Raw genomic sequence first — 14,085 nt, forward strand, 5'->3', positions numbered from 1 at the left:
CCCTCCCCACCAATACCCTTTAGATCAGTGAAACTGATTTCCAACTTCTGACCTCCAGAACTGTAAGAGAGTAAATTTCTGTTGTTTTAAGCCATTAAGTTTGTGATAATTTGTTACAGCAGCCACAGGAAACTGATACGGCCTTCCCTAATCATTGTGGCTACCTCTCTCTGGACTTGAGCTACTCACAGCCCCTCGTGGGGAGGTATGGAGTGGGAAAAACTTGTCTGTGTCCTTTGCCACATTCTCTATGTCCTCAGTTAGCAAATTTACAGCGAATTCACCAAAGCGTCCCATCCTCCTGAGTTTCTGGCTTTCTAATGTCTCTGTTGTCCCCTCTCCCTAGTCATCCTCCTGGATTCTAAAGCCTCCCAGGCTGAGCTGGGCTGGACTGCACTGCCAAGTAATGGGGTAAGTGCAACCTTTCCCTCCCTGTCCCAGGGATCCTCTGGCGGTCCAGGACTCAGTCCTTTTAGCTCCTCATGGTTACAGCAAATCAAAATGCTGCTCAGAGCATGTGGCCTCCAGCAGCCCTGGCTTCAAACCAGAGCGGCCTACTAGAAAATGTTGAGTCTTCAGTCAGACAGTCAAAAAAAACAAAAACAAAAAAGATAAGTGAGGAGAGAACTGGCCGTGTCTAGGAACAGAAATGTGGAAGCTGGATGGAGCCAATGCTAAACAGTGCCTTGCACACAGTAGGTCCTACAAGCAGCGCTGTTGATTGATGGATTGACAGAACAAACAAGACTTGGAATCCTAAAAGAGGCTTGGAAACTTAGGGCTGGGGGTGGGGTGATGTGGCAGTGTGACAGCAGCTTGGTGTCGTGGAAAGGCACTGGGTGGAGAGCCAGGACACTTCAGAAACCATTCCTGGCTCCCCTACTAACTCGATGTGCATATCCAGTCAAGCCACTCCCTCTGGAGCTTCAGTTTCCCCATCTATAAAATTAAGGATTAGACTCAGTTGTCTCCAACGTTTCTCCCAGCTCCTCATCTTATAATTTCAGGGGTGTGTATGAGGCGTGTGTGGGGGGCGGGAGGAGGAGGGTGCCAAATCGTGCGGAAGGGGGTTTTCAGCCCTGCCAGAGCTTGACCTTCTGGGGGTTCCTTGGCTCTGAGCTTCCCACAACTTTGTTCCCCTCCCCAGTGGGAGGAGATCAGCGGCGTGGATGAACATGACCGTCCCATACGCACATACCAGGTGTGCAACGTGCTGGAGCCCAACCAGGATAACTGGTTGCAGACTGGCTGGATCAGCCGCGGCCGCGGGCAGCGCATCTTCGTGGAGCTGCAGTTCACGCTGCGCGACTGCAGCAGCATCCCCGGCGCCGCGGGCACCTGCAAGGAGACTTTCAACGTCTACTACCTGGAAACCGAGGCCGACCTGGGCCTCGGGCGTCTTCGCCTAGGCGGCAGCCGACCCCGCAAGATTGACACGATCGCGGCGGATGAGAGCTTCACGCAGGGCGACCTGGGCGAGCGCAAGATGAAGCTGAACACAGAGGTGCGCGAGATCGGTCCGCTCAGCCGGCGCGGTTTCCACCTGGCCTTCCAGGACGTGGGCGCATGCGTGGCGCTGGTCTCAGTACGCGTTTACTACAAGCAGTGCCGCGCCACGGTGCGGGGCCTGGCGGTGTTCCCGGCCACCGCGGCCGAGAGTGCCTTCTCCACGCTGGTGGAGGTGACCGGAACGTGCGTGGCGCACTCAGAAGGGGAGCCCGGCAGCCCCCCGCGCATGCATTGCGGCGCCGATGGCGAGTGGCTGGTGCCCGTGGGTCGCTGCAGCTGCAGTGCGGGATTCCAGGAACGTGGCGACATCTGTGAAGGTATGCAGCGGACTGGGGGGTGTGGTGTGGGAGTGTAGCGTGCAGGTGGCAATTGGGAGAGAGTGTGCCCTAGATGAAAGAGGCAGGACGGGGAGTGGGGAAGCCGTGGGCTGTGGAGGCCCGAGTCCTGACCTTTTGTGGCGCTTCCGGGTCCAAACAGGACCAATGAGTGAAGTTACTAGGAGGTGAATTTGAGTCCATTAAGGGGGCATTAGGAGCCCATATTTCAGGTACTATGATAAGCCCCTCACACAGGCCTTCTCATTTATTCACGGCAATAAAGTCACCATTACCCCCATTTCGCAGATGAGGAAACAGACTCGGAGAGATTAACACCTCAATTGCAAAGTTAGGAAAGGAGGAGCCAGGATTTGAATCTAGATTTGACCAGCTCTCAAGTTCTGCTACACCTTGCTGCCTCCCCTACGCTTAAGGAAGAACTCCACAGCAGCTCAACTCTACTAGCTAAGGGCTGGTGGGATCGGTTCCATTATAAGGAGTGAGCTCCCTGTCACTGACAATATGCAAGTCAGAAGCTGGCAGGGGGAATTCTTGAGAGAGAGAGAGTGATTAGGAGGTTGCACTAGATGACCACTGAGATCCCACCCAACTCCCTGAACTAGAGGCACTGTGCCCCCTGGAGGAGACCCTCCATGTTGGGGATTCTGTTGGGTTCTGAGATCTGTGGGGGCTCCAGGAACAGACCTCTCCTCTCTCCTATCTGTGGCTCTGAAGACTGAGGGTCAGGCTCGGGTGTGGATATGTGCACTTAATGGAGAAAGAGCAAGTGATACTTTTTCTAAGGCGGGGTCCTTTTCTGGGTGCCAGGGCCACAGAAATGAATCAGGCATAGTCTCAGCTCTTAAGAAGCTCATGGTCTAGATGGAGAGATGTAAAATTTTAAAAATCACAACGGGGTGATATATGCTCTAATAGAGGGATTAATACAGTGGTGGGAAGACTGAGGAAGAAGTGACTAACGTCACCATCTCTTTTCTGGGGGAAATTGTGATTTGCTAAGGGACTTGGAGGCATCAACCTTCCTGAGCTCTCCAGGTAGGGTTGGGATCCAACTCTGTGCTCTTCAGCACCTGTTACAACCCCTATTTCTGCAGTTATCCCATGGTATGCAGTGGTCTACTTATGTGTGTTTCCACCACCGGACTAGCAACTTCTTGAGCTCAGCCTCAGCAGCCCCAGTGTCCATAACAGGATATGGTATATGGTAGGTGCCCAATGAAAATGTATCAGGTGAATGGGTGGTTACCATAGGGTGTGGTACATATCAACAGAGAGCTGAGGAAGCCTGGAGAAGGGAGAACTCAATTCCAAGGGTGGAGAGAGATGGTGAGAAGGCCTGTCTTCCAGGTAGCCGAGAGCAGTCTGAGTTAAGAGAGTGTGTGCAGAAGCATGGAGGCAGGAGAGAATGGAGCATGGTTGGGGCTAGGCAAGCCAGTGTGGCTGGAGCAGAGGGTATTTTGGGGCATTAGGGGCAATGGGGCTGGAGAGGGACAGGGCAAATCATAAAAGGCCTTGAACGTTGGGATAAAGAGCTCAGACTTTATGCTTTAGACCAATGGGGAGGATTTGAAACAGGGATCTGACATGTCCAGATTTGTGTTTTCAAAACATCACTTGAGCTGCAAGTACAAAGACAGAACTGGGGAAGGATTAGAGGCCAGAAGATAAGGCAGGAAGATGGTACAAGAGTCCAGGAGAAAGAGCACAAGGTCTGAACTAAGGCAGTAGCAGAGATCACTGAGAGATGAGGATGGATGTGATCATCCTCATCCACAGCCCTTGGTGACCATGTGAGGAGAAAGGAGTCCTTTTTGACTCGTATGCTTCTGGAGGATTGAATGGACAGAGGGTCATTCTCTGGGTCAGAGAACACAGCACACGAATGGACATATCGAATGTATGGTGTCCACGGCGCATTTAAGTGGAGGCAGCTAGAAAGTGGGTCTGGAGCTCAGCAATGGAGAGGAAGATACTATTTGAAGCTGTAGGTGTGGTTGGGATGCACCAAGGAGACTGTGTGAGGTAAGAAGCGAGAGGGCCAATGATGAAGTCTCATAGAACAGCAATCTTTAATGGGAACTAGAGGAATCGTAGCTCATAAAAAAGACAGCGAGGGAGTGGCCAGGGGTTGGAGGAGAACAAGGACAGTGTGACTTCCTGGCAGCCAAGGGAGATGGAGATGCTCAGGAGGGATGGCTACAGTGCTGGTGAGCAGCCAGGTAAGGTGAGGATTGGACAGTGTCTGCTTGGTGGCTCTGGTGGGAGCAGTTTCAGCTGAGTGACGGAGATGGAGCTGCCGTGGGCTGAAGGATGGAGGAAGCTGAGGAGCTGGAGTCGGGGAATGTAAACCACCCTCTGGAAGGCTGGATTTGAAAAGGGAGGAGCAGGCATGGTACCTTGTGGAGGACATTGGGTTGAGAGAGGATTTTTACTGTAGAGGGGAGCCCTGTTTCTGGGACGAGGGAAGGAGCCAGGGGAGTATGAAGTCAGAGGTGGTGGGAATGGTCTGCCTCAGGGAGAAGAAATATTTTCTTACTGATGTGGGTTAGAATGGCGGGTGCACGCTGCTAGTAAAAAGCAGACCATGTTTTGTCAGTTTCGTTGTTTTTCAATACTCTGTAGACAGTGTCCTTACTGCCTGCACCCTGGATGGACTGCTTTTACTGCTCTACTCCCTTGCTCTGTCACTCAGAAGAGCAGGGGAGAAGGAACAGTGTAAGAATTAGGAGGCGAGATGCCTGACGGAATGTAGTCGGGAAGGAGGTGAAGAGGCAGGATGCAGAGGGAAAGAGGAGGACTGGCCTCAACGGGGGGCCCTCATCCCTTCTTCTAGGCCTGAAGAGAAGGAGGAGAGGGCAGGTGGGTGTGGACAGAGGTGTTTGTGGGTTTGACGGCCAGACGTGGAGGGAATTGCCAGCTGATGGCCTCTGTTCTCCCTGTGAGGTAGGAGGGAGGGCGTCTGTACCAGCCGACAGTGGGATCCTGGTCTTTTTTAGTCACTGCTGTATCTCCAGAGCCTAGAACATCACCTGGCTCAATAGATGCTAAAAAATTTTTGAATGAATGGATCAGGGCTGGAGGAGGAGCTTTGGATCCATACTCTGAGCAATGAGAGAGAGGGAGACACACACACACACACACACACACAAACACACACACTCAGAAACCCACTCCCACTCTGGAACTGTGCTGAGCTCACTCCCTTAGGCTGAGACCAGACAAAGGCCACTTGTAATGGCATCACCTCTGCCTTGGGCAGTAGGGAGCTGGGGAGGATGTCAGGGCAAGCTTCACAAGGCAGGTATTATTTTGAACTGGGGTCTGGAGAAGCATAGGAATTTGCCAGGAGAGAAGACATATAAGACATTATGTGACAAGACCCAGAGGCGTGAAAGGAAGAGTTCAGCATGGCATGGGTGGGGCGGTTGGCCATGGGGAGCTTTCGGAGGGCTTTAAGAAGGGTCGTGAAAGGGTCAGATTTGTGTTTAGGAAGGGAAGGCCTCCAGGCGCCTTCTGCAGCTGTGAACAGAGCCGTCTCTGAAGGCAGACGCGTGTGGAGGGCATACAGCGGAGATGTTTTCTCCCCTTCTTGCTTCTCTCTTCAGCGACTCGAACTCTGTTCCCCTTCTCCCAGCCACTAGAGGAGTTATTGAAAGAGTTGGAAAGGGTTGGGGTTTCCCTTGCAGGGAAAAATCAGGGCATTTGACCCCTGTCTTCACATCTGTGTAGGACTGCCTGAGAGAGGAGAGGACTCCAGCAGATAGGCTCTGTAAGGCTCCACAGGGCACACTGAGACCCCGTGATGGGGTGACATGAGGGGGCTACAGGCAGGGAAGCTGATCTGGGCTCAACACAAGGAAGCACTTTCTAAAGCCAGCGTCACTCAGCAGAGGCAGCCCCCGAAGAAGGCGGGCTCCCCATCAGCAAGTACCTGAGCAGTGACCGTGGCTACTGCTGGGAAAGCTGCTGAGGACTGGGCCAGCGGGAGCTGAACGAGATGACCTCTGGAATTCTGCCTCTGACCTTGAGGAAGAGAGGGAGGGGTCTGCAGTCAGGGGTCCCTTCCTGAGTCTGCCCCTCAACATGAACCTCTTCTAAACAGAGCTTTTCAGAGTAGAAATCAGCAAGGCTGTCTCTGAGGGGACCACCCATCTCTGGGACAGCAGACTCCCACCTACCCACAGAGACAAGGAGCCTCCAGCATTCTTTCTGGACTGCTGTGAGACCCTGCAGACAGAGCGACGCGTTTCACAACAGAGTGGGCAGGCCACGGCTATTATTTCCATTTGAAAGCCAGAGAGGCAGAGGAAGTGACAGAGCTGACACTGGCCTTCTGAGTCCCAGCTGACGTCCTGCAATGTTACAGGTCCCATGCTTGGAGGCAGAGACTGCAAACGGCCCCCACGCTGCTCTGGCCCTGCTCAAACCAGGTTACCCAGGACTCTAGGCAGGATGGACCCTCCCACGCCTGTGCCTTCCAGAGGATGGAAACCCACAGCCCCTTCCCTCTCCTCCCAGACACGCTGAAATTTCTTCCCGAGTGCGCATCCCTTCTGTTGTCCTATGTCCTCTTGGGGCTTGAGAGCAGCCAGCCTTCCATAACTAGCTAAACCAGGGGGGAGGGACAGAGAAGGCCTGGCCCGGGCGAGGAACAAGGTGAGAACCACCCAAGCTCTGAGATGAAGGTCCAGGAGCCGCCTCCTCCCTCCCTGGCCCAGCTGGTGAGAAATTCTTTAAGTGGGTGTTTAGCAGTTTCCACTTCAGGCCTGTGATAGAGGAACAGTAATTACTACCATTATTGTGTAAATGTTGTCTGTACTTGGCTAAGTGGTTTACACGTTTTTATCTCAGTTAATCCTCCGACAACCTTTTGGAGGTAGGTATTTTATGAAAGGCTCAGAGAGGTCAACCAACTTGTCCAAGGCCACACAGCAAATAAGGGGTGCAACTCAGCTGCAAACCCAGGTTCAGATATAAAAAGCCTGTGCTCTTGACAGCCAGTGTTCTGGGTCAGGTGAGGGAAATGAGAGAAGCAGAGTAACTGAGGCGGTGTCAAGACTAGCAGAAGAGAACTTGCACTGTCCGTCTTCGCTCTCTGCTCCCCTCCACTTGGCTGGCTCCACTTTCACGCTGGAACTGAGTGTGTGAGTTGAGGATTGATGACGCATTAACCCCAAATGGTGGTGGTGGGAGGACGAGCTTTGACAACAACGTGTGTGTGTCAGTGTCTGTGTAACTGGGAGCGTGTGGGTGTCCGTCCCTGGGTAACTGCGGAACACCCCCTTGGAGGCACAGTTCTCTTCCGTCCTCACATCAAGACTAGAAGGTTGTGCTCATTTTCTTCCGATGGGCGTGAGGGCAGTATGCTGTGGGCTCTGAAACCAGTCTGCTTGGGTTGGAATCCCACCGCTTACTAGCTGTGGGACACGGGACAAGTGACTTAACCTCTCTGAGCCTTAGCTTCCTCATTTTAAAAACGAGGATAGAGTACATACCTCACAGGCAGCGCACATTAAGGGCTTACTAAGGGTCAGGTAGCATCGGGTTGTTCAGCTGGGAACTGCCCCCCGCCATGGGGCAGAGCTGGAGCAGCCGAGACTCGCCCCCGTCCCTTCCCCAACACAGTTCGAGAGAAACCCCAGCGTAACGGGGGCAGGCGGGCAGGACCGTGGGGGCGAGAAGCGGTGGACAGCCCCCTCGTTCTCACGCGGCGCCCCCCGCAGCCTGTCCTCCAGGGTTTTACAAGGTGTCCTCGCGGCGGCCGCTCTGCTCGCCGTGCCCCGAGCACAGCCGGGCCCTGGAGAACGCCTCCACGTTCTGCGTGTGCCAGGACAGCTACGCGCGCTCGCCCACCGACCCGCCCTCGGCTTCCTGCACCCGTGAGTCGCGCTCAGGACGGCATTGGGGCGGAGGGTGGGGGGGCGGTCAATAAGGGCGTGATCGAGGTGTTGGTGACGGTAGGGGGATCCGCACCCAGGAGCCTGGGGGCCAGCGACCCTGACGGCGGGGTGGAGAGAGGGGACCTGGGCGTGGGGATGGGGTCCCGGGCCTTGGGGTGGTTGGAAGAAGCAGGACAACGGAGAGTCCAGACCAAGGGATGCGGTTAGGTGGATCACCGAGTGGACCGCCCTGACCTCGCCCTATCCTCCAGCCAGGAGAGGGCTTCCGCCCCTCGCACTCGGTTCTCGGTCCCCATACCCCCATATCCGTCCCCTCACTAACCTCCTCCCACGGCATCATTGGCCGCGCGCCCCTCCCTGACTCCACCCTCACCCCGCCCCTTCCCGGGACCCCGGCCCCGCCCCCTCCCCTGCCCCCTTCCCTGTCCTCATCCCCCACCTCGCCCTCTCCCCAGTCCTGCCCTCTCCCTGCCCCTCTCCCCTTCCTGCCCCCTCCCTGGTTGCACCCCCCTATCCAGCCCCCTCCCACATCCCGCCCCCTCCCTGCCCTGTCCCGGGAGCCTCCTGGCCCCGCCCCGGCCCCCCCCCCGGCCGCCCCGCGCCCCCGCCCCTCCGGCCCCCTGACGGCCTGCGCCCTGTGCCGCCAGGGCCGCCGTCGGCGCCGCGGGACCTGCAGTACAGCCTGAGCCGCTCCCCGCTGGCGCTGCGGCTGCGCTGGCTGCCCCCGGCCGACTCGGGCGGCCGCTCGGACGTCACGTACTCGCTGCTGTGCCTGCGCTGCGGCCGCGAGGGCCCGGCGGGCGCGTGCGAGCCGTGCGGGCCGCGCGTGGCCTTCGTGCCGCGCCAGGCCGGGCTCCGCGAGCGCGCCGCCACCCTGCTCCACCTGCGGCCCGGCGCGCGCTACACCGTGCGGGTGGCCGCGCTCAACGGCGTCTCGGGCCCCGCGGCCGCCGCGGGAGCCACCTACGCGCAGGTCACCGTCTCCACCGGGCCCGGGGGTAAGGCCGCCCCGCGCGCCGGGGTCTCTCCGCGCCCTCCAGAGACGCCCGCCCCCTGCCACACCCCTCGCCCCCCGAGGCCGCCTCTGTGCGTCCCGCAGGGCGCACCCTACATCCCGCAGCCACCCCCGATCAACCACAGTCGGTGCAAACGCCACCGCAACACCAGCGCCCAGCGACCCTCCAGGAGACGAAGTGACCCCCAAGTCCCCACCCCCGATGACCCGCACTGAGGGTCAGCCCCCCTCCCGAAGGCCACCAGGGAGAGAGCGAGGATGCAGGTGACTCCTTCCCCTGGGCCAGGGAGGATATGGGCATCACAGCGAGTCTGCGGGAGCCAGGGGGCGCTTCACCCGACCCCGCAGAAAGCCTTTGCCCCACGCCCAACTCTGCAGTTGCCTCGCGTCTAGTTTCCCAGGGAAGGAGAGCTGAAAAGTCCCTCGATATTTTGTCCTCTCTTTTCAAACATTCCAGTAGGCAGTGGAAACATCCTCCTTCCCCTCTGCCTCAGAAAGAGGGATCCTCCATCCCTTAGCCTCTGCGAGGGTTTTGCTGCCTCGGTCACCCTCTTTCCGGGTCCTGGAAAAGAGCAAGGAAGCGCGTGGGTTCAGACCGTAGGGGCGATGGAACCCACCGGTGGGCACGTAACAGTCACATTTCTGAGTCTGGAAGTGAGATGAATAGATGACGACCCACGAGCCTTTTATGCTACACCTTCCCCTTTCTTGAAGTTTACTTTTGATTTGTCTGTCGCTCAAAGATACACCTTCAAGTATCTTTCACAAGAAGGATGAGTGAGTGGTGTGGTTTCTGTCTTCTCATGTCTGGGAAGATATGATTGGTTATGACTACTTCCCTCTCTTCTGACAGCTACAGTGCAGAGAAGTCTGAGGCCAGGGTAGTTTTTATTCTTTGATAAGTAACGGGTGTGTGTGTGTGTGTGCATATATATATGCACACATATGGATGTCTGTATAATTCTTTAACCGACGGATGAAAATGAAACTTAACCTATATCGATCTCTTTTCACTGAGTTTGGCTGAAACAGTAAAACTTTTGATCTCCACATCTTTCTTTATTCTTGGGCATTTTTTTCATTGCTGCTTTGACTAGAACTTCTGATAGCTCTAATATCGCTCTTAAGGCTCTCCCTAAGCCACAGGTTGTACATCCGTTTTCTGATTCTCAAATCTTGTCACTTCCTTTCTCATTTTTAGCTCTTAATCCATTTCCTCTGCCTTTTGGGAGAGATTTCCCAATTCGACTGCTTTCCTGGAACAACAGTTATGTTTTTTATTCTCTCTGTTGTGATTTAACATTTGCTGTTGCATTTACATTTTTAAAAATTCAGTATAGAAAAAGAAAAAAGCACCATAATTCTATTACCCAGAGATAAACAACTACTCCTATCTTGGAGTATATCCTTCCACATTTTTTTCCATCTCTATCTATCTCCATATCTAGAACCAACTACTATACAAAAATCCCTTTTGTATAACACATAATACAAATTTTCATGTGATATTTCATATTAATCCTGTTGTTTTGATATAGAGGGATTTAGAAATCACGTTAAGGAATTACTCATCTATTTCCATTTATTAATGAAAATACTAAGTTTCCACTGATTGAGTGCTGCTCTGTGTTGGGCACTGTGCAATATGATTTTCTACATTAATTCATTTAAATAGAATGCTCATCTTTTAAGTGATGAAACTGAGCTCTGAGAGGCCTAGTGAATTGTCTAAAGTCAGCCAGCTAGTAAGGGGAGAGCTGTCCTTGAACTCACGTCTGTCTGCCACCAAAGCCCCTTGGCCGTATAATGCTTCTACATTTTACTAAACTTTTTTTAAAAATCAGGCGTGGATGTTAATTTTATAAAATGCTTCTTAAACATCTTTCAAAATGACCACATGTCTTTTCTCCTTGGACCTATCAGTATGGCGAATTCTGTTAATGGGTTTTTCAATGTCAACTCTTTCTGCATTCTTAGATTACACCCTGCTGGATATGAGTGTATGCTGAATTAATTTACTTGCATTTTAATATTTTTTTCATCTGCTTTTGTAAGAGAGATTAGTGGGGTTTTTTTGGTCAAGTTTTGGCCATATGGTAATGCTGGATTTGGAAAAGACATCAGGAAAAATGTCTTCTTTTTCTCTGCTCTGGAACAGTTTAAATAACAGAATTACACATTCTTTGAAGGCATGCAAAACTGCCTGGGAAAATTTCTGGGCCCTGTACCTTTTTTAGGGGAAATTTGATTATATTATCAATCTTTCTCGTAACATCTTCTTGAATCAGTTTTGCTAATTTGTGCTTTCCTAGAAAATCTTTTGATGATCTTTTTCTAATTCATTAGCCCGGGAATGTATATTTTAAAACTTTCCTGATTGTCTGGAGTTAACTCTGTTTTCTCTTTGTTCATGTTATGTGCTTGCGATTTCTTTTTTCTTAATTATCCTTGCCAGCAGTATACTTCATTGGTTATGACAAAGCATCAGCTCTTGAATTTATCAATTCCACTGCTCTTTACTTCACTTATTTTATGATTTTATCAATACCATCCTCCTACTTTCCTGAAGTCTTTTTCTAGGTGAGTTCAGTGTTTAGTTTTTGTTTTAATATTTTAAGCCTATGAATTTTCCTCTGAGTATAGCTTTGGTTGCATCCAGTTTGTTTTTATAAATAACATATCACATTTTTAGTATTGTCAGGTTTTTTTGAGATATAATTCACATACCACAAAATTTCACATACCTTTTAAAGTGTAAATTCAGTGGTTTTTCGTATATTCCTTTTTATGGCCAACCAGTAGTCCATTGTATGGATATACCACAATTTTGTTTATCTATTCATCAGTTTATGGACTTTGGGCTGTTGCTACTTTTTAGCTATTAGGAATAATATTGCTATGAGCATTCGTGTACAAGTTTTTGTGTGAACATATGTTTTCAGTTCTCTTGGGTATGTACCTAGGATTGGAAGTGCCATGTCATATAGTGTTATGGACTGAATTGTGTCCCCTCCAAACTCATATGTTGGAGCGGTAACTCCCGACATGACTGTATTTGGAGATGGGCCTTTAAGGAAGTTGTTAAGGTTAATGAGATCATAATAATGGGACCCTAATCTGTTAAGACCTTATAAGAGGAAGAAGGGACACCAGAGCTTGCTTGCTCTCTCTGCACATACACAGAAGAAAAGCCAGGTGAGGTCACAGCCAGAAGGCACACTGTCTGCAGGTCAGGAAGAGGGTCCTCACCAGAATATGAATACAAACCTGCAAGTATCTTGATCTAAGATGTCCAGCCTCTAAAACTGTGAGAAAATAAATTTTTGTCGTTTAAGCCACCCAGTCTGTAGTGTGTTGTTATGGCCGCCTGACCTGACTAATACACATGCTAACTTTTTATCTTTTTGAGAAACTGCTTAACTTTTTGAGGAATTGCCAAACTGTTTTGCAAAGCAGCTGTACCATTTTACATTCCCAGCTGCAGCATGCAAGCGTTCCACTTTCTCCTTGTCCTCGCCAGCAGTGGTTGCTTGTCTTGTTGCCCACAGCCATCCCAGTGTGCAACAAGAGGTATCTCACTGTGGTTTTGATCTGTGTTTCTCTAACGGCTGATGATGTTGAACGTCTTTTCTCATGCTGGTTTTCTTTTTGTCATTGAGTTATAATAATTCTTTTTAAAATATATATATTCTGGATACTAGACCCTTGTGTTAGTTTTCTAGGGCTGCTGTAACAACGTATCAAAATTGGTGACTCAAGACCACAGAAACTTACTGTCTCAAAGTTCTGGAGGCTAGAAGTCTGCAATCCAGGGTTAGCGGGGCCATGTGCTCTCTGACGGCTCCAGGGGAGAATCCTTCCTTGCCCCTTCTAGCCTGTGGTGTTGGCTGGCAGTCCTTGGTGTTCCTTGGCCTGTAGACATATGACTCCAGTCACATGGCCTCTTCTCCCTGTGTGTCTTCACATCATCTCCCCCTATAAGTGTCTGTCTCTGGGTCCAAATTTCCCCTTTTTATAAGGACACCAGTCGGATTGGATTAGGGCCCACCCTGATGACCTCATTTTAACTTGTTTACCTCTGTGAAGACCCTTTTTCCAATAAAGTTACATTCTAGAGATACTGAGGGTTAGGACTTCAGCATATCTTTTTGGGGGACACAATTCAACATGTAACTCTTATCAGATATATGATTTGCAAATATTTTCTCCTACTCTGTGGGTCGTCACCCACTTTTTTAAAAAAACTGAGCTATAATTGACGTGGAACACTATATTAGTTTCAGATGTACAACATAATGATTCGATATTTGTATATATCATGAAGTGATCACCACCATAAGTCTAGTTAACACCATCACCACACATAGTTACAATTTTTTTTTCTTGTGATGAGAACTTTTAAGATCTACTCTTAACAACTTTCAAATATACAACACAGTATTATTAACCATAGTCACTATGTTGTACATTACATCCCCGTGACTTATTTATTTTATAATGGGAATTTTGTACCTTCTGACCACCTTCACCCATTTTGCTCACCCCCCAACCCCCACCTCTGGCAACCGCCTGTCTTCCACTTTCTTTTTTTTTTTTTCCTTCTTCTCCCCAAAGCACCCCCCAAGTACTTAGTTGTATATTCTAGTTGTAGGTCCTTCTGGTTGTGCTATGTGGGACACCGCCTCAGCACGGCTTGATGAGTGGTGCTAGGTCCACGCCCAGGATGCAGACCAGTGAAACCCTGGGCTGCCAAAGCGGAGTGCGAGAACTTAAGTGCTTGACCATGGGGCCAGCCCCTCACTTTCTTAAGTAGTATCCTTTGAAACTCAAAGTTTTTAATTTGCTTGAGCCCCGTTTATCTTTTCTTTTGTTGCTTTTGGTTTCAAATCTAAGAAACCATCACCTAATTCAAGGTTATGAAGATTTATACCTATGTTTTCTTCTAATATTGTAGTTTTGACTAAAATTATTGCAGAGAATGGGTTTTAATTTCTGGATATCTTTTATTCTGTTTATCTTTTGTTTCTGATTTTACGGCTCCATGTTTAGAGAAAGAGGTTTGTACAGTTTTTACTTTTTTAAGTAACTGATGGGGTTTTCTTTGTGGTCTCAGATATGGTAAACATTTTAACTATTCCATGGCTACTTGGAAGCAATGTATATTATTTTTATACGTAGTTCTCTCTCTCTCCATGTAATAAAGTATATTATTCATTTCTTCTCTTTCCTTCTTATTTATCTACCTGATATTCCAAAGACTGAGAGGTTCACGTTTCCCCTTCTGCTTGTGATTTTGTTAAGCTTCCTTGTATTTGTACTGAAT

General features: G+C 50.5%; 1 protein-coding gene across 2 annotated transcripts in view; it reads left to right on the forward strand.

Annotated features, from left to right (window-relative positions):
- The window catches only part of EPHA10 (EPH receptor A10), a 37,097-nt gene that overhangs the window by 1,989 nt on the left and 21,023 nt on the right, over positions 1–14,085 (forward strand). For both annotated transcript variants that reach the window (XR_011503473.1, XM_044770374.2), the window contains exons 2-5: positions 347–411; positions 1,148–1,826; positions 7,571–7,726; positions 8,395–8,745. Coding sequence is in view for 1 of the 2 variants with exons in the window: in XM_044770374.2 (XP_044626309.2) it covers positions 347–411; positions 1,148–1,826; positions 7,571–7,726; positions 8,395–8,745 (1,251 nt within the window). In the remaining variant the exon portion in view is untranslated. The remainder of the gene's footprint in view (positions 1–346; positions 412–1,147; positions 1,827–7,570; positions 7,727–8,394; positions 8,746–14,085) is intronic.

Source organism: Equus asinus, chromosome 5 (genome assembly GCF_041296235.1).
Source record: "Equus asinus isolate D_3611 breed Donkey chromosome 5, EquAss-T2T_v2, whole genome shotgun sequence".
Classification (NCBI taxonomy): domain Eukaryota; kingdom Metazoa; phylum Chordata; class Mammalia; order Perissodactyla; family Equidae; genus Equus; species Equus asinus.